The following is a 27,524-nucleotide window of genomic DNA, read 5'->3' as shown; positions in this document are numbered from 1 at the left end:
CTTGGTCCAAAGTGGTCAACGTGGTAGGTGTTGAGTTTCACCAGTTTCACTTGAAGGGCGTCAAAATCCTTTCTTGCCTATGATTGGTCGACGATGATACGTTGATTAAAATGGGACAGAAAACGGGACAAAAACAGAGTACCCGCGAGCTCGAAGTACAATGTAATTACACCAGAGGGATAGTATAATTACGTAAACTTTTCAACGCTTTACGGTTTTTGCATATTCTTTCCGCGGCGTAGAAAGATATTTTTTTTCTTACGAGCGTAACCGGACTCTTTGATAAGTTGATGCATCAGAAATTATAAAGAAATTTGTCTGCGCTTAAAAAATGTAATCAAATGCAAGTATGTAATCAACTATGAAGCGCAAACAACTGAAGTAAAGTCGGTAATGAGAATCGCCTTAAAACTATTGCTAGATTCTCCACTCATAATCGAGGTGATATGAGGGAATCAATTTTTCGGAAGCTATCATATGACACACAGAAATCTTATCTAGATGTTCGCGCGTTATCACTTGTGCAATTGAGTGCTCTAAATAAAGCATGTGGTACATACAAAAAGTTCATTCGATTATTTTTTTGAACGCATTATACCTACTTCTAGAATAGACCTTGCAAAATTACCGTGTCAGTTTTACCATAGTTTTACATATCAGTGCCAGTGGATATAATCTTAGTGCAAGGGTATATGTAGTCCTGGGGCCGGATGTACGAAAGCTGGATAGCGCTATCGATACATTGGATGGTGGTTTGTTCTGTGTAAAAGTTTGAATAAACCTTGTAAGTTTTAATGCGATTAAATCGGGGATTCTCTTTAATGATTGTTAGCGGCAAAGCTGTAGTGTGCATATATACTTCCCATTCCCTGTGTATTTCCCATTTCCCTGTCAAAAGACTCTTAGCAAAACACTCATTCCAATCGTATCCCAGAAAGAATCAGTTGCATGTAAGATGTATATAATTAAAATAATGATAAAAAGATTTGAGATTTGTTATATAATATTAATAATGCAATAAGCATTTTTTCCGAACTAAAACCGTTCATCTTTGTCACATGTAATGTTACAAAGGTAAAAGTTAAAAATTAATGAAAAGATTGTGTCTACAATATGTTAGGATGAGGTAACTTGCAAATTGGGCCCGCTGTAAGCCTGTCCACCATTGTTAGCATAAGATGTTCCTAGACCGTAAAGATGACCACAGTACTTCGCATCATCTATATTGTCTTCAAAAAACATCTATAGTAAAAAATAAAAAAAAATTAAAAAACGTTAAAAAAAAACGATTTTACAATCCATGTCTTCTATCTTTCAACGGTGCAATTCCTACTTGACCTGATAGTTATTTACTTGTCTCAACATAATTTATTACTTGCTAATTGCCATGCTGCATGTGACATGCAACAGTCACTATTTTAGTGATTTGTCTATGAATCTAGTTTCATCAGGATTGAATTTTTTCTAACTTCATTTGGCGCATGACAGCATGTGGACAATTATCATATAATATAAACAGCCTCGTACCCAGGCGCTTCAAACTAAATATTAAAATGTAATAAGTAATCATATTACAGTATCATATACAAGGTGCTTTTTATACCTCTCTCATTTTGAAGAACGAAGCTCCGGTCAACATGCTATCACTGCCTGCTTGATGCTGTGGACCAACTCTTTCAAGCTGAAACAAAAAAATTATGAAGTGTAGCAAACGAACAAATAAACTTCCGGAGTAGTTTGTCTAAGGTCGCGGAATGCCCGGAGTTGAACGCCAAGGGACGACCGATGTGATGAGCTCAATACCCGTTTCAAGTTATGTATCCTTTCGAACAACGGCCCCTGATGCCGATAGAACCTCAGCCAAGAGTTCACGTATATACCATGGATAGTTAAAAGACAAAGTGATTTTATTATCCACGTATATACACAAAACGGATGCGCGCGATAATGAAGACGAGTCCAATGAAAAGGAGAAAAACAGAACCACATTGATCTCTTTTTGTCTCTGACGGAAGATATTATCTTTCTAATCTATTCTTACCTCTAATAGCTCGGAGACTTCTTGCAGTCCGCCTTTGAGATTCTTACAGCTTTTCATTAAATATTTCACATCATATATACGAGGAAAGAAAATTTTTAACAACTCGAAAAATTCCGCTTCTTCAGATGGGAGATTGGTGTTATTAAGAACTTTAAGAAGATAGCCAAAGTCATAGCCACTGTAAAGTTAAAACATTAAAACAATCTCTAATCACATTACTGGCAAATCCAAATTATATTTGTCCCATATGAAGAACTTCAGTAGGTAGCAATATATTTACATTGTATGTGCATAATGTGCTATCTGTTCAGTTGGGAGTTAGAAAATAGAGGCTACATTTGTATTACTGGTTTGCAGACAAAATGACAAAGGCAGACAAAATGACGAACTTTTTTCAAATTCAGCTGGTAGGGGGCTTACTGCAACTATGTCTTACTATAAGATTATTGTTAGAGAGCCTGCAATAAACAGTCTCAGTCTTAGCCCAGTTAGTGTTTATAATTTGCACAAGGTTGTAATGATGGAAACGGATGCATGAATCTAAAAGTCAGATGAAAAATTAGGAAACACAAATCAAGATTTGTAATAGTTTGGGAATCAGACAATATGTTTCATACCTGTGAAAGGAAAGCCACTTGATCTCATCACTTAAAACAATGCCTGATGTTATCAATAATTCTGCAAAATCTTCAACATCTATTCCATGTTCTTCATGTTGTTTGAATTTTATCCCTGATCGATCAAGAAGTTCAATGGATTCTTGGGCATACATATCTTCCCTATAACAGTATGTACAATCTTTAAAACAACTTGCTAAAATGATGTGTAGCAGTAAATAAGAGCAGAATAAATTGTATTGCATACGTTAGATTGAACTTGAAATTGAATTGCCAAGTTCCACCACCAGGTGGTTGAATACCATGATCATCATAAAATGTTAACCCCAATTGAATGATCTTCAGTAAATCAACATTACATCTTAATAGTTGGTATTGATAATCAGAAGTACTCTTAAATTCACCAATAGGCCTGGCCACTACACCAGGAAATTCAGTATCCTATAAAGAAATATAGTTAAAATAAAAGTTAGATATAAATAACCAAGAAATGAAAATTTGCATAAAAGGAACACCTTAATATTAAATATCACTTTGGAAAATAGTATTAAATATGCCATTGAATGTTACTATTGCTGTGTGCATTAGGAATACTTTTCACATCTTACTCATTATCTATTCAGTCACATGCATGATGCATTCATAAATTGTAATGAATCACTCTACCATGGCAATATAATGATAATTCAAAACGGTTTCTCTCATCTTTGCAAACTCTTCCTCCAAGTTTTCTTGCCATACTTCAATAATGGTAGTAGTAACAGTTGCTCCAGGCATCTTGATTTGTTACCGTCTACTTTCATTCATCTTATTACCCATGTGACATTCAACAAAGTCTGAAAAATATTACTTTCATTAAAGTGTTTTGGTGTGGGAAATTTAATTAGCAAATTGATACGATATAATACGTTAGACAATTTAGATAGGCGTACAGCAGTATTTCAGTTTCAAGAAAAAAAATACCAAATGTTGCCTGAACTGGTGGGACAGATAATAGAACATTCATATTGCTTTTTTGCACCTGACTTTGGTAAAGTCTATGGTGACACAAGGAATCCCCAAGCATGTTGCAATTAAGTGAGGTTATACATGGAATTGATATATAGTAAAGATATGACGTTTGGTGTGGACAGTTGTATAATTCTAGCCATGAAAGGAATGGGTTGATTTGTTACTTTCAGTCATCACGATACGGTGCAGATCAGGCAATTTCATTGTCATCAGAAACAGATGAAAATACACAAACCTTTACTAAATTGCTTCAGAAGGTTGAGATAAACAGTTTGATAAAGTAAATATGTTAAATTCCTCATACAAACTATCAAAGTATAAAGTCACTACTGATACACTCACAATGTTTGTTTTCAGAGAAGCCTTCCCAGAATTCCATTGTACTCATCCCCAGTCCTCCATCACAATCATTGGAATCAGTCGAATGAGATTGCTCAAACATTTTGTTGTTTTCCTTTTTGTTTTTATTTGACAGATACGTATACAGTAAGACACTCGCCACGAAAATTTTATGTATGGTTTATAACATAGAGAAAATATGAAGTTTATGGACATTATAGATTGTCTTTTGAGGGCTGTTCAGTGGCTCCCAGTTTTGGTTATATTTTCTATCGTTTTGTGGTCTTATTATGCTTATGTTGTCGTCTTATGTGTCAGTAAGTGCCAAAGATTTGAGGTATTCGGGCATAATTTGTGTATTTTTACATGTACGTCTGACTGTCTGAGACAACATGGAATAAACGGTAGGGTCATTCACCGTATAATTTGTCCCCAACCTTTTATGACCAGAATAATGACAGAAAACAGATAGGTAATAGGTATTTATACTGAAATCCAATATGTCAATATGTTGGTTCTGTTTTGAGTGGTTCCTTAGGCAGCTGCTCTGATCTAAGTCATCTAACATGACAAATATTATTGTTTTCCCTTAGAAACTGTTGATAACAATGTAGAAAGAGGTAAAAAGGGTTTATTACTTCTTCATCAGTAGAATATTAGATACTGATAGTGATAGACATTGTTGTAGAACGTATATCAGAGCATATGTAATTCATAAATCCATTCCTTTTTAGTGGTATACATATTGTTTTATCATCTGTTTTTTGTGATGTTTGTTTGGTCATACTGGAAGACAATTCTCACATCCCCAGGCCGAATACCATTACAGGTGATTTTAATTTATTATCGTACAATGTATTGTCTATATTATACACTCCTTTCAATGTTTAGTTCTCTATTTTTCTGCCAGTTCCACTTATCACCAACAGAGCAACAAAATTTAGAAGAAGCTGTAAGTAGTTTAAATTAAGTTATGTCATTGCAAGCAACCAATAGGAGTACCAATATGTGGTGTTTATTTAAGGAAAATCAGCACTCTGTTCTTGAAAACATAGCAAGGAAGTTACCTGTAAAAACCCAAACTCATTCAAATAGTAAGTTTTTTTCTTCACTGAAAATGAAAATAATACTTATAGATATAGATATAGAAATAAATATTTAACTACTGAACTTATTCAATGTCAATTTAGCTGTTCGCTATTGTGAGATATGCCATACTGTGAAACCTGACAGAAGTCATCACTGTTCAATGTGCAAGACGTGAGTCAATAAAATGATAAATGTTTGTTATATATCATACACACTGGTACTTGTTTATTAAAATTCATTGACAACAGGAAATATTTAACAGATACTTGCAAGCAGGCCAAATCACTTTATCTATACTGAAAAATTGTAGGATTTATTTTATTTGTTTTATCCCCCTTCCTTTCCCACCTCATGGAGAGCTATAATAAAGTGCTGCATTTGGGAGCAAAAAGAAAATTTTATCACATACATGTAGTCATGTATCATACTGTTTCAGGATATTTTGTACATTTTGTTAATATTCTAAATGTTCTCTTCCAGTTGTCGCCTAAAGATGGATCATCATTGTCCATGGGTTAATAATTGTGTTGGTTTCCGAAATTATAAGTTCTTCCTGCTCTTTCTATTCCATGCGATTCTTTATACATTCTTTATTGCAATGACCTGTTTGCAATATTTTATTAAAATTTGGACAGTAAGTTGTCTTATTTTCTTTTCACTTAACTACTCTGGCCCTCATACAGAATCATATTGCTCAGCCAATAAAATATTTGATCTATAATATGCATGGTATGCATATAATATGCATGGTATGCATATATTAATTAAAGTGCTTGGGCAGATAGTGAGCCTTCATAAATATAATATAGACCTACGTAGTGCACTGACGTCAAAATTGTTAAGAGCAGTAAAGGATCATATGGCTAACATGAAGTATCAACAAAGTAATTTTCCTGAGTGGTTAATTAATATTTCTTACGTTTTTGCAAAATTCATGCAACACACGCATTCCCCCCCCCAGATGCTCATTCTGACGTCATATGCCGAAAGGTCTTGTCCGCGGTATATGTCCGCCCCGGGTCTTACGATGTAGATTCTTCAGTATATTTTCCTTGTGTCAACTGTAATTTTTTTCCTAATTGATTTTTTTTCAAGCATATAAGCAAAGGAGGAGCTGGTCGTCTACACATCTTGTTCCTTTTTTTCGTTTCAATAATGTTTAGTATCAGTTTATGGACTCTGCTTGGATATCATATCTACCTTGTAATCGTCAATAGAACCACGTTAGGTTAGTTATGCGAGCAATATCTGCAGTTATCGTATTTATATTTGTATTGAAACCATCGAGGATTGAAACACTGTTGTTTCTGCACTATAAAAACTTCGTTGACCGCTTTTATGAGATAAAAATCTGCGGAATAAAATGAACTGTTAGGATACAATGTAGACGTTATCCTCCTATGATAAGAATAAGCGCGTTAGGAATGAGTCCCGATATCATGCAAACTCTTCGAGAGTAATTTGGTGCCATTTCGCTACATCTGGCACTGCATATTAAAAATAGTCCAATGCTGTAAGTCGCGTTAAAATGTATAATATTTGTATTAATTTCAGTGTTATGTGTAATTAATTAAGTAATTTCTAAAGCTTTATTGCCTGATGTGTATTTCAGAATCAATGCGGCCTCCAGTGTTTCGTGTTGGAGGTGCTGATAAAAATGGTTTTAATCTGGGATCACGTAATAATATACGACAAGTGTTTGGTAGAAGACGTTGGTTGTGGTGTTTTCCTGTTTACACCAGGTACTGTATCACTTTCACCTAGAGATGTGTAGGAAAACTTGTCGTAAATTGTAAAAGATATAATTTTCTACCGCAAGCAATTTTGCTTATCAAGAGCTAGTAAAGAGCAACGCATGCATATGTTATCACGTGGTCATTTGTATGCAATCATTTGCCATGTAGTCGAGGTGGGAATTGATTCAATGTTTCAAAATATTCATTATCTTAGTATGGGTGATGGCATTGTGTTCCCACTGCGTGAAGAGTCGTCCCCTGAAAGATTGGATTTACTCAATGAACGAAGTAAATTGATGGATGACAGTGACGATGGTGAAGTTGATGATAATGATCGCTATACCTATGTTGAGAATATTGATGAAACTGCGGATTCAGAGAGAGCTATTGTACGGACGCCAGATGTACTTACTCTTAATTAGGTCCTATTCTTAGAATAATTAAATGAATGCGGCAAAGAATGAATAGTGAAATATTTAATCCGGGCTAATCCAGACTTTCATCACTCCGAGGTAAACTTATTTAGACATTCTCGCCGAAATGAAATATTTGTGAACAGCCAGATAAATCAATGTAAATACTCCAGTTTAGTACTTCTTCAGTTATATATGACAAACGCTTTTTGTGTATTTTATTACCGGTTTAACAATAGGATATTTGTACCAAGTGCTGTGCGCTAGGACCAACAGGTTGACATTCAACCTTTACATCGAATCTTCAAGTGTTGTAAAATCATTGAAATATAGAAAAAAAAATTAAAAATATTTTTGTCTGTCTATGCACCTTCTTGCTATAACCCAACGAGTTCTCTGATCATTGCTAAGAAAAGGTTTGAAAAAATTATTTTCGCGTTTCTCGTCGTGTTTTTGTGGCAACGTAGAGTCGCTTGCTTCCGAAGTTCCTCTGTGGACGCGCGCGCGGGTAGACGCTTTTAAACGAGTGCTTTCCGGTGTCTATTTCATCAAGATCTTATAATTCTTTGATCTGAATAATGCCTCACATTAGACTTAACAATAGATTATAATCATTAACACACAATTTAAATTACAATCATCTGATTGAACTAATGCTTATATATCGTAATTAAATTGATAAATCAATATTATTGACTTTAAATTCATAACATGGTAATTACACGTGCCTCGATCAATGTGCGATCAGTTCCATGAAGTTCCTTTTTCTAAAAAATGTTTTTTCAATCATTCAAACGATTCCATACATTACAAATAGATTATTGCCAGTAGAACAAATATTACTATGAATAATAATGCATTATATAGTAAACATTTTAGTGTATGTTCCATCTGAAAGTGCAACCGACAAATACGGAGAATATAGTCTTTCAACTGACATATATCAAGAGTCCACGATCATAGGTCTTGTCACTCTTGTGGAAAGCCTCTGAATTACCATGGCTTTGTGCAACCATGAGTGCTTTTATATATATCCTATCCTATAATGTACATTTCTATATTTCTATTGTTACCATCAGAGCTTTTACATGATATATATCCTGTAATATACGGTAGCTCCACAGGTCCTCTACGTTTCTTGTGGCATATAGAATAAGGGATCATTACAGTTCATGGAAATCATTGATTATTTGATTTATTTCTGATAAACTGTTTCGTGCAACCGTCGGTGCTTTCTTATATATATAATATTATATGTCACAACTATTTACAAAACAAAATTGAGCATTTTTTGCAAATCAAATCGTGCATGTTTACTCAAGTAAACGATGGATACATCATATACACTATATACGATGTCATTAAGGAAATAGGCTACACTATGAGTCACTTACGATGACCAATAATCCTGGATTCAATCACAGCATCTTTGAAACAAGATCGGCCATAAGAAGCTTGAGTACCAGTCCACTATGCGGGTGTCGTTAAACGAAGAACACAATATAGGATAATTTATCATCTATACTTTCAATATTTCACAAACACAGTGCTCCATTATCGATGCTTTTCATTCCGGGGGGGCAGGAACATTTGTATCCTCCAGGGATATTAGTGCAATTGTGACTACAAATGTCTGTGAATTCTAAACATTCATTGATGTCTGTGAAAAGAAAAGTTCTGTGTCAGTAAACTGGTATTTTGATAATGTTGATAGCTCTCATGGACTTGTCTGCAACAGACATGCAAATCTAAATTGTAAACATTAATCTGCAATTACAAACACTTCAGATCAATCAACGAGCAATCAACATAAATCTAGCATCCAGGTTAAACAAGAAAACATTAACCCTACCCTGACATGTTTTCATATCAACATTGAGACGATATCCTGCATTGCACCCACATTGACTACTACCAGGAACATTACGACATGTCTGTTCACATCCACCGTTATTCACCGAGCATTCATTGATGTCTACACAAACGTTCGACCAGAGTTAAAATTCAAGTTTTTAACTTCGATACTCAAACATTCCTTGGGTTGAAAGTTATTTTAAACCATTATCTAAAAGCTATACTGGCCCAGAAAGACTTCTCATATCTTTGGCCTTAATTTTTTTATTTGAGTACAAATTTTCCAATCAGTTGTGACGCCTTATACAAAAATCACGGGGCGGGTTCCATAATACTTCCATGTTGTTCCTATATCTTACTTTACCTCTATGGATTCATAGTGCATGGTTAGGGAGCGTGAAATTGACCGACGGTAGCAAATGCGCAAGTCTCAAGGATAAAATTATTTATTCACTCCTTCTATATTTACTTGAAAATTTATCACACCAGAGAATTAAGCCTTAGAGCATCTGAGCATGGACTTTTAACGTGATAAAATGCATGATGATGTCACTTATCATCCATCTATCACACATCTCAACGCCTAGTTTACCATGTGATAATAAAAGAGTATAATTCATCCTCACCAACACAGTTATCAGTTGAATTCAGTTGATATCCTGTCGGACATTGGCATGTATAGTCTCCTTCAGTATTTCGGCATCTAGCGGGGGCTTTACACAGGTCTGTTTTCAATAAACACTCATTGATATCTAAACGATTAAAAATGGCAAGATTAAAACACCAGTGATGCTGAATTTGTCACCTAGCGACAAAAACTAATTCATGACCACGTACCTGAACAAGTGTGACCGTCTTTATTTAACTTAAATCCAAGGGGACATGAACAATGGTAACTTCCAGGAACATTCAAACATCCTTTCTCGCAATTATGTTCACCAATTGTACACTCATCTATGTCTACAAAATACATCAGAGCACATGCATCAGAAAAACCTCATTACTGTACGTAACTGTGACGAAATTTTACACTCAAGTGAAAACAGGTCTGGTGCATGTTATGAGTAGCTATAAAGCTCAGGACACCTCATCGTGGGGCGCCAGAATTCTTTGTAAAAATAAGATCTTGAATTGTTGTAAACGCATTCCAAAAGTAGATTAGGCATCGTTTACGTCTTTAAGTGTGTGGAACATTAGCTAATACATATTTATATTACCTGTGCAAGTTACAGAATTGCTGTCCAACATAAATCCTGTTTTGCAGGCACAGGAGAAGCCAGAGGCAGTTCTCAAACAACTGTGATGACAAAACCCTTCTGATGTTAAACAGCCATTGCTTTCTAAAATGTCAATTTCAGTGAATATATTAAAGCATAACCTCTGTTTGTGACGTCCTCAGAAAAGCTTATCTCTCTGCTTCTGGAAAATCTCAGGTTGTGATCAGCCTAGTTCTTTTTTGGTATCCTTTGCGCGTTCTTACACCGTGACGTGGAAATAGACCTAAGAGCTATTTATTCTGTGCATTATATTTGATGTTGAATATTACCTATACAAGTTTCATTATCATGATGTAAAGCCATGCCAGGAGGACATACACATTCACCCTGCATGTTATCTCGACGAAGACAACGAGTGACACAGCTTGGATCATTCGAGGAAATGCAATCACTGCTTCGATCAGCTGAAAATAAATGTGTTGAAGGTTCAAAATTGTTCATGAAACATTGTTTATATATATATAGTTGATATCGGCAACTAACAAAAATAAAAGAACATATTAATTAGACAGATAGTTTAAGATCTCCTTTTTTTTCCTTTCCTCAAAAACACTTGAATGGGTAGTCTTAGGTAAAAAACAAAACTGAATTTCCATAAAAGGCAATATAGGACACTGTAATAGGTATTGAATAACGTAATCACCTTTGCATGTTTTCTGGTCGTACGCCAGAGAATATCCAGGAAAACATGAACAATAATATGATCCAGGCGTGTTATGACACTCGTGTTGACAAGGAGACATTGAGCATTCATTCACATCTATCAAATTAGATATGGTCAAAACGGTCAATATGGTAATATTTGAATGGTTGGGTGCAATACTGAAAACATTTTTCTACTTTGTCCTCTTCATGTAGTGACGTGCGCCCCATACACCATCCTCCCTTCCCCCCCCCTTAATTCCGACTTTTAGTCTGCGAGTCGACTATATGTGTTTCCTTGCATTAAATCTATTAAATAGCTACGTTTAGGATGGGATTATATATAGTAGTATCATCTCCTTGTTTTTCAAAGAACCGCCAATGAATATATCACCTCTCATAAATATGCGGGTATAAAAAACCGCTGAGTGGCCACTTAACGAAAGATGTATAGAATGACAAAAATCACAACCACTATATTCCGTTATTCTAAAATAATAACGTATTTCGTGCTTACCAATGCATTTGTATCTATTACTGTGTAGGTAGTGACCATCAGGACATGTACATATAATCGTATTAGGAACCCTAAGGCATGAATGTTCACAAACTTTGCCATTATCCAATGTGCATGGGTTTCGGTAGGTTTGCGCTGAAATAAAAAAACTCATTAATTGACATGCAATTTTCTCGCACTGAACATTAATAATAATATATAATATACTTGGAAATTTCATACCTTTGCAAGACCTTCCATCAGATTCTAATTTGAATTGCGGTTTACAACGACATTCACCATGACCGATGGTAACTTCAACACAGTGATGATCACACTTCTTGTAACCGCTGTGGCATGATCCACGAACAACTATAAAAAGATCAAAATAGTTGACAAGACAGCGAGCCAGAGAAGCCCCGCGGTTCTTATATTTTCTACAGCTCCAACGAGATTGTACGCATAAACTTGATAGGTTTCAGAGAAATGATCAAGATCAAACGTTGGATCTATCCACTCCAATAGCGTACGTGGATCTGGACAATGTTTTTAAGTATTATTGGCTAGCTTAAATTATTACGTGTAATGTAAGGAAGGAGTCAACACTCATATGATAATATTGAATTATAAATTATTAAATTATAACTTATTATAGTTATGAAATTATCATGGCGGTGATAGCGTACAAACAGAGAAAATATTTTTAAAATCTTCGTGATGTTAAAACCGTAATCAATATCTATCAACATGCATAATCATATTGCATGTCATATATATCTTGTTGAAAAAAGAATCAAGTACTTTTGAAAGTCAAGGTGGAAGGGTGACATGTGTTGAAGTAAAAAGCATTGGTTTAATATGTGTTATGTCTCAGTGTGACATTAAAAAAATACACTAAATGTTATCCTGCTGTTAAAATAAAATGAAACACATGCGTTCACAAGATGATTTTTTAGGTTACAACAGAGAATGAGTGTACATATGATTCAATGCAATGTTTAATTGGTTTTCTTTTTATCAATACTTAAAAAACTAAAATAAAATTGATTTAAAATCGATATACCTAACGCAGTCATAATCATGCATGATATCACATCACTTTAAATGAATCGCTCTTTGTATGATTCGTGACTCGATCTTAGCTTGAGGCATTGTCGAGAGCATAGAGTCAGTCGTTCGAGGTGAGGAAAACACTCGAGTTTAACTGTTTAATTAACATCAGTTACTTTCATTACTTTCATTACTCGATGTTCAAGTATACTGATAATTTAAAATAAATAAAACTTCATTAATTAATTTGGAAAAAATGTCAGACATTGGCATTTTTATCGAACTTATCAATTGATGATCCTTTTAAATGCTAGACTACAAAAAAATTAAAAAAACCTTTGACATTTCTCAAGATAGGACCCCATGTCTGAAAGTCTGTATATGGATTGGGGAATTGTGCTTTTGTGATAGCAATGACAATACCTGAGCAAAATGATCAATAATTCTGATGTAATAGATAATTTAGAACTACGAATATCTCGGTTTTATATAAACTTTAACTTTGAAGATTTTATCGAATTACATGATAAAAACGCTCAAGTTATTAAAGAAACAAGATAGAGCAACTGAACCCCAAATAATGAAATGGTTAGGAACAATGATTCATATCTTCCTAATTGTAACAACACTGTTTTTGACAATCAGGTGGGTGTGGCGCAACATAGTTCAATCATAACTTCAACAACTGCATGGGACAACGCGCGCAGGAGCGTTTTACCATAAAACAGACGATTACGATTGATACCTCTCTTTAAACATCGCATTTAAAAAAGAATCATGCTCAGTTGAATTACACGATTCAGGACTAAGAACCCTTATATATACATTACTTCTATCGTTTCGTGTCGCGTTCCCGCACAAAGACGTGTACGTCACCAATGTGTTCTAAGCCCCAGAGGCCCAGACACAAGTAATATCACAATAATGGTTATGGTGTTGTAGCCCAAGGCTGCCACACATTGCCTTTTCATGGCTTCTATGGCCGATCTGGATGAAGTTGGGTGGTATAAACAACGGAAATATCCAACAGAACTAGTACCATCTGGAGTAAAGAATCCAGCATGGTATCGCCCACCATTATATTTGATAGTGAGAACATAAAAACAACGTGGGAAATATATTATTATAGATGCATGGAACAGATGAAGTTTAAAAAAGGTAGAAATTGCCAAATAGAAATTGGTAGAAATTGCGAGATAGAAATTGGTAGAAATTGCCAGAGAATATTGATGACTCCAACGAGGATGGACGCGGTACCAAGTAAGGAAAATAGTTCTCAAAGCGATTTCGTAGACACTAACCTGACACAGCCCCACCCATACTTTTTTATGATATTAATAACCACAGTTAACTATGTCATAACTCAACCATGTGAAATATTATGAACACTCGCTTCGTTTATAATCCTGGTATTGACATTATCCACGCATTTAACGTTTTGCACCCTCCTTGGTGGGTATTTGAGATAAAAAAAACGAGAATTCAACCTAATTATAAATATAAAACATATAATCTGATAATCAAAGAAAATGTAGATGAGAAATTTCAGACAACAACACATTTGTTTAATTTATTAAAACAATTCATTCAACAACTTTGCTGTTAGTCCATTTATAGTGGGGTTATAGACTTTCTTGATTTACGAGTGGTAGCAAAGGCTATGCACTAACTATTAACAAAAATATAATGATTGTTGATTTGTTGACTTTGTTTTTTTACGCACACGTATAAAGCAGTTTCCGATATTTATTGTCATAAGAGAATTTCCTGAGTGTTTGAGTTCTGCAAGTTAGCAATTTTAAACATTAATTCCCTGATAACAGGAAGACTGGAACTTCAAGGGCAAGTTCGGGATAATTGCGTGCGGCCGACAAACACAACTTAAGTAATTACACGAACCATTAAACAGCCAGACTATACCCACTCTGTTTTTTCAATTGGCGGAAAAAAATTAGGGTCCTTCACATGCAAGCAAGTTACAAAACACATTAAATAATGATGATGCAGCAAAATATGATTCCATCTGTAACTTCACCTCCTCTGTGTGTCGTTAATGATTATAATCGCTATATCACTGATAAAATATTTGAAGCTGGAAAAAAAACCGGCTGCGTTTTCAGGCACAATATTCTTATAAATACGAGCTTCGCAAAAACTTCCAAATCGGTTAAAAAGATGACTTTTGTTATTTTTATTATTTTTTCTGGACAAGGCGACATGGCGATAACTCAATAAATCGAGTAATAAGCAAGCCCTTATTAATACACGTCAACACTCGAAGAATATTGCGAAAAACCTGTGACCACAAGAATTAAATATACCCAAAAAATTGATTAAATACTGACGAAATATCCTCTCAAGTGTGAAATAGTTATAAGAATTTGAATATTTGATCCACTAAATCGGCACTGAAGAGCGTAGAAAAGGAAAAGGCTGGCACAGCGTCAGACGTGTTTATTTTACACCGCGTGGATGATAACTCGATGTCTGTGAATCGGCATGATAAAATATCTACCTTAAGATAACGAACGTCAGGTGAACACAAATGATAAACTTGATGCTGATATAGATCTTAGTATGAAACAGTCTGAATATGGAGCCAAATTGTCTACGGGTGAGACCTTGAATGAATAAACGCATAATAATGATCGTACTATTATAATGTCTTCATACAACCTTATACGCGCCTATACGTCGGCAAAGCATGAATAAGCGGCGTGAATTGTGTTATTATGTGCCTGACTTTGCGCATACGAGAAGTATCCACGTTGAAAATACGTACGTACGCACGAGAAACCATAATAGGGCTGAAATGTTATTCTTATCAAGCCATGCGTGACTGTGAGATAAATCGTAGTCAGGACGCGACCACCAAGGCTGGCTGTTGTTCTGACAAGTAATCTCAGCAAGTACCTTGCGGGATTAGGGTGACCAAGAGATAACTATGAATCATTTCGGACATTATTGCAACGCACTCGTGTATATTTTGCTCAGGACTTTTATATAATCAATATAATAAAATGTGTTTACCTTTCTTAAATATTTTCGTCAAACGTTTCCTGACTGAGAGTTTAGATTCCCCACAATTATGGTAGTAATTACTCCATACTTTGCTCTGTGCATTCGCTCCTCGCGGGATAGTATCTGTCATTATATATAAGTACATTCGAGCAGCAATCAACGAATACATTGGTCGTTGAAGTTGATCATATGTCATCCGGTTCCAGTTTATACCAAATTTTCGTCCGACCATTTTCTGAATTCTTTTCAAACGTTTACCGTACTTTCGTCGATTTTGTGTGACTCCCCAGAAGGCACAAGTTCCAACGTTCCATAATCCACCTTCAGACAATGTTCTGTTCAGAGATGATTCGACCAGAGCAATACGTTTCATTAAATTGCGATCGGAGGGAAAAACTCTGGATGATTTTAAAACGCTTGTTGCTTTCGAGATAGTCCCCCATCCTTTAGAGCTTTTTGATAATAAGTCGTACGGAATATTCAGTTTCTTTCGAGCCCCAATCGCTCCTGGCAAGAAAACCAATAAAAAGGTGACAAACAGCAATCTCATTTTGTTTGTTTCAGCACAAACTGTCTTTATCGAAGTCGTGTGCCTTTAATGATTGAAGTGAGTTCTTTTTCAGCACGTCAGTATTTCGGGTTAAATACGTACTAGTTTGCAATGTGAAGACGATCTAAAATTCAATAATAATACGATGAGTACATGAGACGAAAATGAAGCAATACCGATGAAAGCCAACTGTCAATGTTTCTACCAATTTTATAGCTTATTATAGGGATATAAGATTACGACGTCACCAGCTGAGCGCGGTGAAACATATAGGGAAGGTCACTGCAAGGCCAAATCCAAACATAGCATTCTGATGTTTACTGTGATATTGAACCACTATCAAGTATATCATCTTCCTAATAACCAGTCATTCCCAAAGCATTATTCGTAATTTTTTAAATAGTTTAGGGAACAACAAGATAGATAAGCTGGAGTAAATACCATCACGCGGTCGGAACAAATTCCACAAACCTCGACTTTGGTATTCTCGCTCATCAATCATCTGTCGCGCAAGCGGCTGCGCTAATTTCTGCGGAATTTGTTGGAAGCCGACGAGAACGAACACGTTGTTGAATGGCGCTTTCAAATAAAAACAAAACTTAACTGACGATTATCAGAAAATAAATAATGCATTTTAAAATCTTCTTAATTGTAGCGCATTTTAATGTTCATTTACTAAATTGCAGACGGTTACGACGAAAGTCGTTAAGCCAGCTCAAAAACATGGACATTTCCTCAATCAACGTCATTCACTACAAACAATATAAATACTGAACCAGGGCATGACTGTAAGTCTGTTACCTCTCTTTTCTAAAGCAAGCAAGCATGATGATCAGATTAAATGTTTTTTGTAGGATTTTTTTTGTCTGAAGTAGTTCCAGTGTCTTCTTCACCACCATACGCATGCAAGGTCACGTACTGTCTCTATGCGGCGATTTCATGAAGCTATTGCATGTTATATTATATGTATTTACGATAGCAGTAAGAAACTTTGAACAACTTATCAAACAAAGGTTCCTATATCTAACTTCTCACCTTCCTTCCTATACCAGAGTACCAAGAAATCTTTCTCAAAAGAACTCGGTGATTTACAAGTCACTCGATACTATGGGTATGGTCTATAAATCTTGATCACAGATTATTTCTTCACCTCGTCCATCATATTCAAGGGTGGACACAACTGATATAAAAAGTCATGATTCATCCAAGAATATTGAAGGTTTTTTTCAAAACAAACTTTCAAACAATAATTCTTTGTTGAATCTCTTAAGAGCAATTTTCTTTATACACTTATATAAAGAAAAACAGTGACAATATCAACAAAACATAAAAATAGCAAACCTAATCTGATGACTGTCAGGAAATTACGTTCTTACTGAATTACGTGTTGAAGTGTTTTAATCAGTTTACATTTGCAGTTCTGTAAATTTAGAAACTATTTAATGCAGTCAGTTGAAGTATAATTTTAGACTTTTATCAGTGTTTAAAATACACTTATTTTGTAATTTGACATTCCAAATGGCAAGAGATTTTAACAAATCAGGAGGTCGAAGAAAGTTGGGAATTTGGTCACCATTTAAGGTAATAGTTACATGGAACAACTTTCAACGCGGCAACTTGCGATGCAAATTAGATTATATTCAAGTTGATTGGTTTGAAAGCTCATTTACATTGTTAATTATGTTGAATTTGTTTGGAGTAACCACAATTAAAAGTACAACATCGCCTTATAAATAATACGGCATGAGAACACTAACTCGCTTTATTTAACTCTAAAGCAATGTAAGTAAATACAGTTCTGTATGATATCTTGACCTAATCATGAATCTTATTGTTAACACTACACTATAAGGGCAATATGAAGGCAATACATCATTGCTATAGGTTTTAATCTCTCAGATTGGGCATGGCAATGCCTATGGCTAGTATAGCCTGCATGTGTGCCAGCGAGATTGACGTGGTTTATATTTGAGAGATACACAGGAGATACACCCAAACACCTGTAATTAAAATGCATTATCAACCCACACCCTAATTGGCATATTTTCTGTCAACAAAATTTGTTTTTGTAATAACTGTCTAGGGCATATAAATAAATAGGGTGCGAATTATGAATCAAACCACAGGGTTTCATCAACTTTCACCGTTATATACTGAAAAACCTTCCCTATATATACTATATTCCGTTAGTCTATAACTTTAATTTGTGCCCAGTAGACGATCGGGGAAAATCCTGTCCAATTTCAGTTACTATCGCCTATAATTCCCAAAGTTTCAGACCTCCTCCTTAGATAGAACAAAAACAAATACTTTTTTAAAGTAACTAAGAACTCTAAGATACAAGTCATTAGGTCACCAGGTTATTATATTACATACATATAATACAATATGGCCTAGTCAGTCAGACACCCAATATTCGCAATTGGCAAAGCATGATTGATAATATATATTTTGCCTCTAGCTAGCGGACTGCGCTGAATATTAAAAATCCGATGATGATGAACGCTTATCAATCTTGTGTTTCCACAGTTAACTTGAGATAAGGAGAACAAGAAAACATTAAAAAATCAAATTTTTGTGATGATGATGATGATGATCAGATGATGATGCCGACTGATGCAATATAGTCTGAACATGCTTGATGAATGCTGTCAAATATATACTACTTTCAATAAAACTTTCCCTAATACTATCACTGCTGCATGTCATGTGTGACACTTTGCACACAGCACACTTGTTTTTACCATGAGCATAGTTCAGAAAAATCCAAGTTAAAAAAACAATCAAATAATTTCCCTCTTCATCATATACAGTACGCCCTGGTCTATATGAGTAAAAACGCCGCCTCATAATTTAAGGTGACATCAGGAAACAGCTGCAGTGGCCACTTGGTTGTTTGTTCAAACAGAAGTGTGAACTTTGTCAATCAATTTGGTAAACAAACTCAAACCAGGCTGCAAGAAGGCAAGGAGGAAAAATCCCCGATTAACAATATCCTTAGACCTCACGGAACAGAAACTAAAGTGTTCTATAAGCAACATATGCATGGTAGCTATATTTATAACCTGTGATGGTAGCTATATTTATAACCTGTGATGGTAGCTATATTTATAACGTGAATGCATGTAAAGTTAACAAATGAACGATTAAACAAGTGCAGCATAGGTTTGTTTAGCAAATAAATCGATATGCATGTTGCTTGTATGAACAAAGGCTGAACTGTTCCTCCTTGAAGAACTTTAATACCGTGCCTGTGGTCCGTGGTTTGAAAATTCGTGTGATAAAAACTATAATGCTGGAAAGATTAGCCACTTCAGATTAAGTGCGATCTTGCTATATGGATGAGATAATACTCACGAAAACATTCTGATGTCCGTGTATAGGAAGAAACCGAGTGAACTAAAATGCAAAAGGCGACCTTGGAAATAATTGTATAATATGGTTGTTTCGCAGGCTCACAGTCTTTCTTCTCTAGGGAACAAATGCGTTATACATACGCCCTGTAATTATACTCCAACGCCAGTATCTTTGTATTCGTGCCTGAAGGGCAGATAAAAACACTACAATTTACTTGTCACATCGGAAGGACTTATAACGGAAGAACTTATAAATGTGAATCGAATTCGTACTGCACGAAAGCCAGTGTGAAACCCGTCTTGGAGATGAATTAATTTCCGTTAAGCTTTTATTGTTTGTCACGAATATGGTAGAATGGACAGGATATTCGTCGGTTTGTTAAAATTGATGGACCACAGGAGACATTATTACAAAGAACATGTGAATGGGTATCCTATCGCTTTGCAATAGTTCATTTTATTTAGGTTACCTTAGGCTGGCATTTTCTCTGCCACGCAGCCAAAGTGTATATGAATCATGAAAAGGAAACCACTGTAAAAAACGTCTCAACAACCACACACAGGGACAAATTAATATCGCGTTAATCGCTAAAAAACTGATAAAGAACAGGAAGGCTTGAAAATTAAAAAAAATACATGCTGTTTTGAAAAACTGATGCATGATCCGTAGTTGGTTCCTAGCTGAATAAGAGAGTAGTAATTGATTGTTGTATTTCATAGCAAGTCGTCCACGCAGTTCTTCTAAATTTTAGGACTGACGTGAGAAGTTATGAGTAAACGCGAGTCAAGTAGCTACATGAGTAAAAGTGGGCGAGTATAATTAGCTCAGTCACAAAAATGCACTTGCAATTCGTTGAGGTGGCAAGGTTCCATGATCATAACAATAAACCCTCTGATATGATGAATGTCTCATCATTCACGTCTTCACGTGTTTCGTTTTGAACGTTTCAATACATTTATTCCATATCCAGGATTCGTTTGTACTATATAGTTCGTTTTATTATCACTGGTATGACAAAGAGAATTTATTAGTATATACGAGAGTTCGCATGATTCAGAAAGTTCATATTATAACATCATGCACAACATTATCGCAGGCTCGTGGAGTCGTGGTTTTATCTCCCTCCGCTGCGGGTGAAATTTGTTTTGTTGACTCGTTTATCAAAAAAATATTGAGTTAACAAGAATATGTTTACTGATGATTTGCTCTATACTATATCATTCCGCCCATTCAATTCAAAATTTATCAAGGCTTTAGTAAAACGTTCTTATCAATGCTTTTAATATATTTCGATAGATGAATTAGTGACTTACCAACCTCTAACAGGCACTGAACGCCGCAGTCTTCACACTCCTAGTGTCTGACTAACAGAAAAAGATGCGACCATAAGCACTACCGATGGCGAATACTGCATGAGCTGATAATATCCTCCTGTTAGTCTCGTCTGATAACTGGACAATTTCACAAGAAATGCCTATTAAGTATTCTGGACTGAACGCATTTTCATCATGCTTTGCGCAGCCATATTGACTAGATTTTTTATGTCTAAATGAATTTTATCTTGGCACCTAATCTTATTTAAAACATTTGACAAAATTCTCATGTTTTCCATATGACAAAGATTTTGGAAAACAATTGGAATTTCTTCTACAAAGACTTAATAGGCCATCAAATGTACTGAATGATGTACGGTTTATAGCTATTGATGCTAGTGTAGATAGCAGAGTTAAGGTGTCACTCAACTATGGTGTTTGTGAACCGCAAGTAAGGATCGTACGAGCGTGAGAAAGTGGCAAAGAAGTCATTTGCCTGCCCATATTTGGAGAAAAAATTTTGTTACATCAAGTCCTCTCCCATAATCGATTTCATTTGACTGATCCTTTGATCAAAACGAACTGAATCATGCAAGCATGCATGTGTTTGAAAATGAAGTTGTATTTTTATCGTGCAAGGAGGCAGACGAATACCTGTGCATGAATGCATGCACAATGCAGTCTAAATTCATCACGTATTTCGCTAAATATTTCAGGTACGTTTTGCCAACCTGCAGTAATTTCCTGAAACTCTTTGACTTTCCTGCTTCTAGATTTTAACTGCATAGAAAATTGTTGATAAAAGTAGATAGATACCTGATAGATACATGCAGGCATGCAGCGTTTGACATGCAGTTTGAACCATCGTGGGAGAAAAACTCGAAATCACATATGGCACAGGAACATCATTTGACACGTCCCCAATGATGAAATTCCAATGTATAATGAGATTAAATATAGCATGTTTATAAAGATAATTTTACCAACGTTTTTACGGGGGCATGCCACGCACTTGGAATCTTCAAAGCTCTACCGGTTATAGTTCAAACGCAAATTGCAATGCATTAAAACATGACGGATCATGAGAAAACCTGTACTACATACATTTTGCGTAGTCAAATCGTATGTCATAACATAAACAATTCTGATTGACCAGTTCTGTCACGAACTAGTATATATTTAAAGGTAACTATCTTTTCTACAACGGTCCTTTCTATCAAATCTCAGTCATATAGCTACAGTCGGTTCAAGTCAAATACCGATAGCAGCGTATTAACAATATCTAGCAGCAAAATAAGACAAAGCATTTGAGTTTCAGTTCAAAGAATAAACAAGTTATTTTTAACTGATGACAGTTAACAGTTAACAAATCTCAATTAATGAAACGTCCGACCAGCATGCTGGGAAATTATACTCATCAACGATCCTTATAGGGATCAGATTTGTACATAGTGGAAATCAAGGTAACCTGGTAAATTTAAGTGGGTATTCCAGAGAACAATTTAAGAAAACATACAGTTTTCGATCGTTGATCTCAGCAAAAACTTTCTCTGTTTTTAGTGCGCGCATGTTTATACTATTTTTACAAAACCCGCACGTTTTCCGTTGCGTGAAGACTGACTATGTATGACATGATGGATTCCTGCATGCTTTTTCTTTCCACAACATTCATTCACAACAATCATATACGATGAACAGTAGATGAACAGTGCGCTAAAAGTGGTAACTATAATTCTTCGGACGTTACAGACCCCCCTAAATTAGGGACGTCTCGAGAACGCCCCACTCCGTAATTTGATCAAATTCCGATGTTCTAAGAACAAAGGAAGCGGAAACTCACGAGAATAAAATTGTCGCGGTCCATACGCAAATCTCACGGAGAAAAATAGCATCCTTCGTGATAAATTATACAACTTCTTGCCAGTTGCCAGCATGTATATTAGGCTAAAAGAGTTTTGAACAATGTCAACAGAGCTGGGCCTGTTTTCGGAAGCGTGAAAAGTTTGTATCATAACATTGCTAAAGATTGCTCCGGCGTTGACAACAAGCTTCTGTATAAGGTATTGAAGTCATTTTCGTCAAGGTAACGAATCAATATTTTAGAGAGCATTATATTTCAAATAAGCAAAACAGCAATTAGGCTGCCTATGATCACACACCTACTCAGTGTAAACTATAGAAACCAAATGTTTTTTGAAGCCACAATTTCAGTCCCTATGAGGTTCCGATTTCTTAAAGATTGTTTTCGTTTGTCAAAATGTGGTTTCCGAGCAAACTTTTTTTAACCATTAAGAATGATGCTAGGTAAACAAATTCACATGCACACTACATTCACGTAGCTTTGAAAACCTATACTGGCTTTAGCCGGACAGGTAAATTCGATTTGACAAAGTACGTCAATTTCTACGAAGCAGAAAAATTATCTGGGGCAAACATAGTCTTTGAGTAAGGAGGTAGAAATCTGTACGGCCGCGGTCTGGGCTTTAATTGGAAAGCGCGCATAAAACTAATCTAATTACTTCAATTTACTGAAGTATTTAATAATTACTTATAACATAATTACTAATTAGTATAATCTGTATCAATCCAATTAACGACCAACGTACTGTCAATAAATTAAAGGTGTTGGGCGGCCATCGCAGCATGTTTTAGGAGAGATGATGAACCAATAAAAACGAGATAAAACGTTTCAACATGCAGTGTAAGCAAAATAATTTAATGTCACACAACCGTAAAACGGGACTTTTTACTGGATTGTACAATCGACATAAGTTTGCGACCCTCTTTAAGACCTCAACAAAATAGTTAGGCGGCTTTTAGACCAAGTGCCCGACACGGGTGCGCAATGAAAGACCTGGTTCTCAAAACATATTGAACACGGTGCTGTCGTGTAATACTTGCTATCCTTGGCTGTGTTCTGTGGCACTGTGCCCAGTTTCATTTGAAAGCGTCGTGTTCAAGTAAGTCAAAATAAGAAACGTGCGTGGAAGCAAGTATGAACGCATCGTCAAAAAAATTACAGTCGCAAAGAATATAGGAAACTTATTAATGTTATTATTACCAAGATCATCATCTTATGTTTCTTTGATTTCTAAACTAAGCATAACCCTATTATCGACGTCAAGCACAGATGATGATTGGATGTAGATATTGTAATATAAGGGTTTACCAAAACATATTTAATATGTAAATAAAAAAGGATTATACTTAGTACAAGTTGTACAACAGACCATATATGAACATTAATTTTATGTGCTCTTTTATAGTGGATAAAAGCCAATAAAAAGTTCTGGTAAATTGTACTTATAAATTTTTGCGATATAAAAAGTCAATTTCTCCTAAGCATATAGTTTTGCACCAATATGATTACATAACCGAGCCTAAAACTCCTTCAATGGCTTCGTAGCTACTTGAATACGCGGGCTTGAAGGTTGGTGAGCAAACTTTATTCACGAACCAGTAAAGGCATATAGTCATTCGGTATACAAAGCAAGAGCATAAACGCATTACTTGATACCAATGCATCAAGCCATTATACATGACCTTTTATACACGTGCAGACATGTGATACGTGAAGGTATTTGCGAGAACATCTTTATGAGCGAGGAACTATGATTTTTATACGATTTTAGTTTTGGAAGCAACGTTCGCCCATAAGAGACATACGCATTTTCTACACAAGTAAACTACAAGGAATAGTTTTCTAAAATCAACTTACGTCAAACAAGTTTATGATCTGTCTTTAAGTGTAACTATATTGATTCGTTGAGAAAAAAATCCCACAGAAATATACGACGTTCTTTAATATAAAGTGATATCTATAAACATACCTCATACGAGATTTCGAGTCTTTCATGTCAATCGCTCCATGTTGTTGTCCATAGTAATTACACCACATGTGAGGTGAGGTATTTCTAATCAAGCTATTAATAATACCTCCTTAATGTCTGCAGCTGTTATTGACTGAAATATCATCTTACCATGACATGATATATATGGACAACCACCATACTGTGCAACTTACTTCAAAGTACAAATTTAGTAGCAAAAATTCAGAGAAAACACTTGTCTTTTATAAACCTCGTTAGCAAAAAACCCCTTTTATCTCGGCCAGTGACATTCCAACATATAGTTACCATAGCAACAGTTATTTTGTGGTTGTTTTTGATGTTCAAGTATAACTATACTGAAATTGTTCTGAGTACACTCAGTTAAGTATTTCACTACATTTCAACAAATTTCAATGGATTATAATTAAATTTCTAACTAAAAAATCACAAATCTCGCATTTTTTAAAGGTTAAACGACAGCTACAGTGTATAAACTGTTTACATTTCTTCACCAGCTGAGTGAAATGAATGTGAACTGATCGTCGAGTTTTGTTTTTGGTACCACAAGCTGAGAAGATGTCATAAGTATTTATCAGCGTGGTCTTCTGATATTTCATTTTTAAAACACGGAACGTAATCTTGATAGTTGGGTGCCAAGCGTCCAACCAGTTGAAATAGAAAATGCTTTGTACACTTTAAATTCTATTTAGTCATAACACTGTAGTGTTTGTGTGCAATTTGTTCAGCTGTTATATATACAATACAAAATATGATAATTCAAATGCCATCAATATGATTAACCGTAAATATCCTCAACGTTAACACCGCTGAAACGGAGAGGCTAGACCACAGATATGAACTGGAACATTGGCAATTACCGTGTGAAAAAATATTTTAGATTAGTTGCAAAACAGATCCATGGCCATGCGATTTATCTTGCCCCAGCTAGAATCTATGTACGTTCCCCATGAAGACTTACAGACCCAATATAGATAATTATATCTGACTCACTTTAATAAACGATATGTCAGAGCACGGACATACATGATACTTTCTTTTTTTCACAATAAAATGCAAGCAGGTGTTTTAACGATTGATATATAGAGCGCTGACTTAATCACGATTTTTACTCCGCTTCTGTTAGATCCTGATGACAAGAACATGGCCATGCATGCAGGGGCCAGGGTGAACAAAAATTTAGCCATTCAACGAGTTCTTGCTGCTGGTGCCGCGATGAGATAAAACAGGTTGGTTACCACACAGGTTATACTAGCATGCATTTCCTTAATCAGGGAATCACCACCGCCAGTCATATGGGACAGCCCTTTAGTGTCTAATACCCTCCTAGCAGGGTTAGTTATTACGCGCGAAATTTCATCAGAATTACGAGGATTGCATGTCCCTCTGGGAATTGATAGGATATCCTGTTTCCAAACAACTGCAAAGATAACAATCATTAGATTTTAAAAACAAGTTTTGTTTACGCAATTTAAGGACAACTTCGAGGCCAGTCATCTGCTAAAGTGATAGACGTCTTTCATTAATACATTTGTTATTTTTATAAACATATTAAACATGTGATTTTTTTAGTAATTTTGGCCTAAGAATGCTGGAGTCGAATATACTTGCTACTCAAAATTGAACGCGGTGGTCAGTCACAAGTGACACACATGCAGAAGCGTGGTTATGTATCTTAATACTTTGTGTTAGTCAGCATGACGTAAAACGAAAGTCGCATGCAGGGAAACTAATTAATGAAGTTTTCGGTAATTTGTATTTCTAAGATGAAGACAAATTGCCTAAGAATTGTGTTAATATATGGATCATAATGAAAGCGATAGATCATAAATAATTCCTTTATATACATCACAAGATAATATACTGTAATATTTAAAAAATTTGTAAAATATTGCAATGGTAAGTCCGTATTTCTGTTAGAAATGTGACCTAAACAATGCCTTAATTTCAGTAACAATAAAGTAATCACTTGTATGCAGTTCAGATTAATTAAGACCCATGCAAACACAAAATTCATAACATGATGAAAATGTCTAATATTGCGAAATATTAAACTGGGTATCAATCAGGGAGTAATTTTCAGTCAAAATAAATAAAAAAGTAGAAGTTTGACATTCGAAAACATTTTCAACAAGACATAGCAGATCGTATGACACGGAAGATGTGACAGGTTTTCAAAACATCTTCAACAACATTTTTCAAATACATGCAAGTGTCTATTATGACGTTCTGGATTCTTCGTTTATTCTAGTACCTGATCGCAGAAATAAAAATTATTGATTGGAGGAAAAATCACGTCTGAAATAACCTTTAAAGGTTGCAACCATCAACCTTTGCGCGCTCAGATATAATGTTAAAGGCTTAGGAATGACAACCCTAATTCAATCAGACGTACTGCACAAACCACAAAAAAACTGGAATAGAATTTCATATGGTACATTTTTTCGCAAATGCGTTTTCACGTTTGCGATCTGAGCTAATATAAAATCCTGTAGGATGTACAAAATCATTATATAAATAATTTTGCCTTGAAATTTTGCCTAAAAATATTTATGAACTGATCGAAGTGTCACTATATCATGCAAGCATTTTTTTAAAATCATGCAGATAATCATTTAATGGAAGCTTTTGTTATTAAAGTGATTGTGTCTAAGCTGCGATAGTTTCACATAGAGTTTTTATGATGATATAACACGTTTATGTTACTTGCTAGTGGTTGAGCTTGTGGTCACTTATATATTATTACTCGGCTCGTGGTTAAGAGCAGAACTTAAATTTAGGACTACATAACTGCATTTGTGGTTTTAATACATATTTATACGTTTTTACTAGCTACATCTATGCACGTCATTTCAAATATGTCAAGAATT

The 27,524-nt window shown here is 35.2% G+C and overlaps 3 protein-coding genes and 1 long non-coding RNA gene across 7 annotated transcripts; 2 read left to right on the top strand and 2 right to left on the bottom strand.

The window, feature by feature from the left end:
• Nucleotides 1-938: 938 nt before the first annotated feature.
• LOC114521403 (CCR4-NOT transcription complex subunit 7-like) lies at nt 939-4,027 on the bottom strand. The gene is made up of 7 exons (XM_028541846.1): nt 3,905-4,027; nt 3,325-3,494; nt 2,906-3,099; nt 2,659-2,820; nt 2,042-2,219; nt 1,604-1,681; nt 939-1,242 (listed from the first exon to the last, which is right to left on the bottom strand). Exons 2-7 carry the CDS (start codon nt 3,433-3,435, stop codon nt 1,117-1,119), a joined length of 849 nt encoding a protein of 282 aa, XP_028397647.1. The 5' UTR covers nt 3,436-3,494; nt 3,905-4,027; the 3' UTR covers nt 939-1,116.
• Nucleotides 4,028-4,077: 50 nt separating this feature from the next.
• LOC114521577 (palmitoyltransferase ZDHHC15B-like) lies at nt 4,078-7,595 on the top strand. The gene is made up of 10 exons (XM_028542058.1): nt 4,078-4,325; nt 4,602-4,628; nt 4,743-4,837; nt 4,919-4,960; nt 5,033-5,102; nt 5,199-5,268; nt 5,578-5,731; nt 6,193-6,325; nt 6,710-6,839; nt 7,048-7,595. Exons 1-10 carry the CDS (start codon nt 4,208-4,210, stop codon nt 7,253-7,255), a joined length of 1,047 nt encoding a protein of 348 aa, XP_028397859.1. The 5' UTR covers nt 4,078-4,207; the 3' UTR covers nt 7,256-7,595.
• A 136-nt stretch (nt 7,596-7,731) lies between these two features.
• On the bottom strand, nt 7,732-25,578 carry LOC114521621 (signal peptide, CUB and EGF-like domain-containing protein 2). 4 transcript variants are annotated; one of them, XM_028542117.1, is made up of 11 exons: nt 24,637-25,578; nt 15,596-16,260; nt 11,759-11,887; nt 11,537-11,671; nt 11,021-11,137; nt 10,647-10,781; nt 10,318-10,440; nt 9,938-10,060; nt 9,727-9,852; nt 9,099-9,221; nt 7,732-8,906 (listed from the first exon to the last, which is right to left on the bottom strand). In XM_028542117.1, exons 2-11 carry the CDS (start codon nt 16,134-16,136, stop codon nt 8,782-8,784), a joined length of 1,677 nt encoding a protein of 558 aa, XP_028397918.1. In that variant the 5' UTR covers nt 16,137-16,260; nt 24,637-25,578; the 3' UTR covers nt 7,732-8,781. The 4 variants fall into 4 exon arrangements, with proteins under 4 accessions (XP_028397918.1, XP_028397919.1, XP_028397920.1 ...); XM_028542118.1 differs by lacking the exon at nt 24,637-25,578 and adding an exon at nt 24,525-24,598; XM_028542119.1 differs by lacking the exon at nt 24,637-25,578 and adding an exon at nt 20,807-20,900.
• LOC114521624 lies at nt 14,980-26,521 on the top strand. The gene is made up of 3 exons (XR_003686814.1): nt 14,980-15,179; nt 25,781-25,883; nt 26,227-26,521. It is a non-coding gene; the product is annotated as an uncharacterized LOC114521624 (long non-coding RNA).
• Nucleotides 26,522-27,524: the final 1,003 nt, after the last annotated feature.

Source organism: Dendronephthya gigantea, unplaced genomic scaffold (genome assembly GCF_004324835.1).
Source record: "Dendronephthya gigantea isolate DGI-Jeju-01 unplaced genomic scaffold, DenGig_1.0 000020F, whole genome shotgun sequence".
NCBI classification, from domain to species: Eukaryota; Metazoa; Cnidaria; class Anthozoa; order Malacalcyonacea; family Nephtheidae; genus Dendronephthya; species Dendronephthya gigantea.
This window is presented reverse-complemented; position numbering and strand designations above follow the sequence as displayed.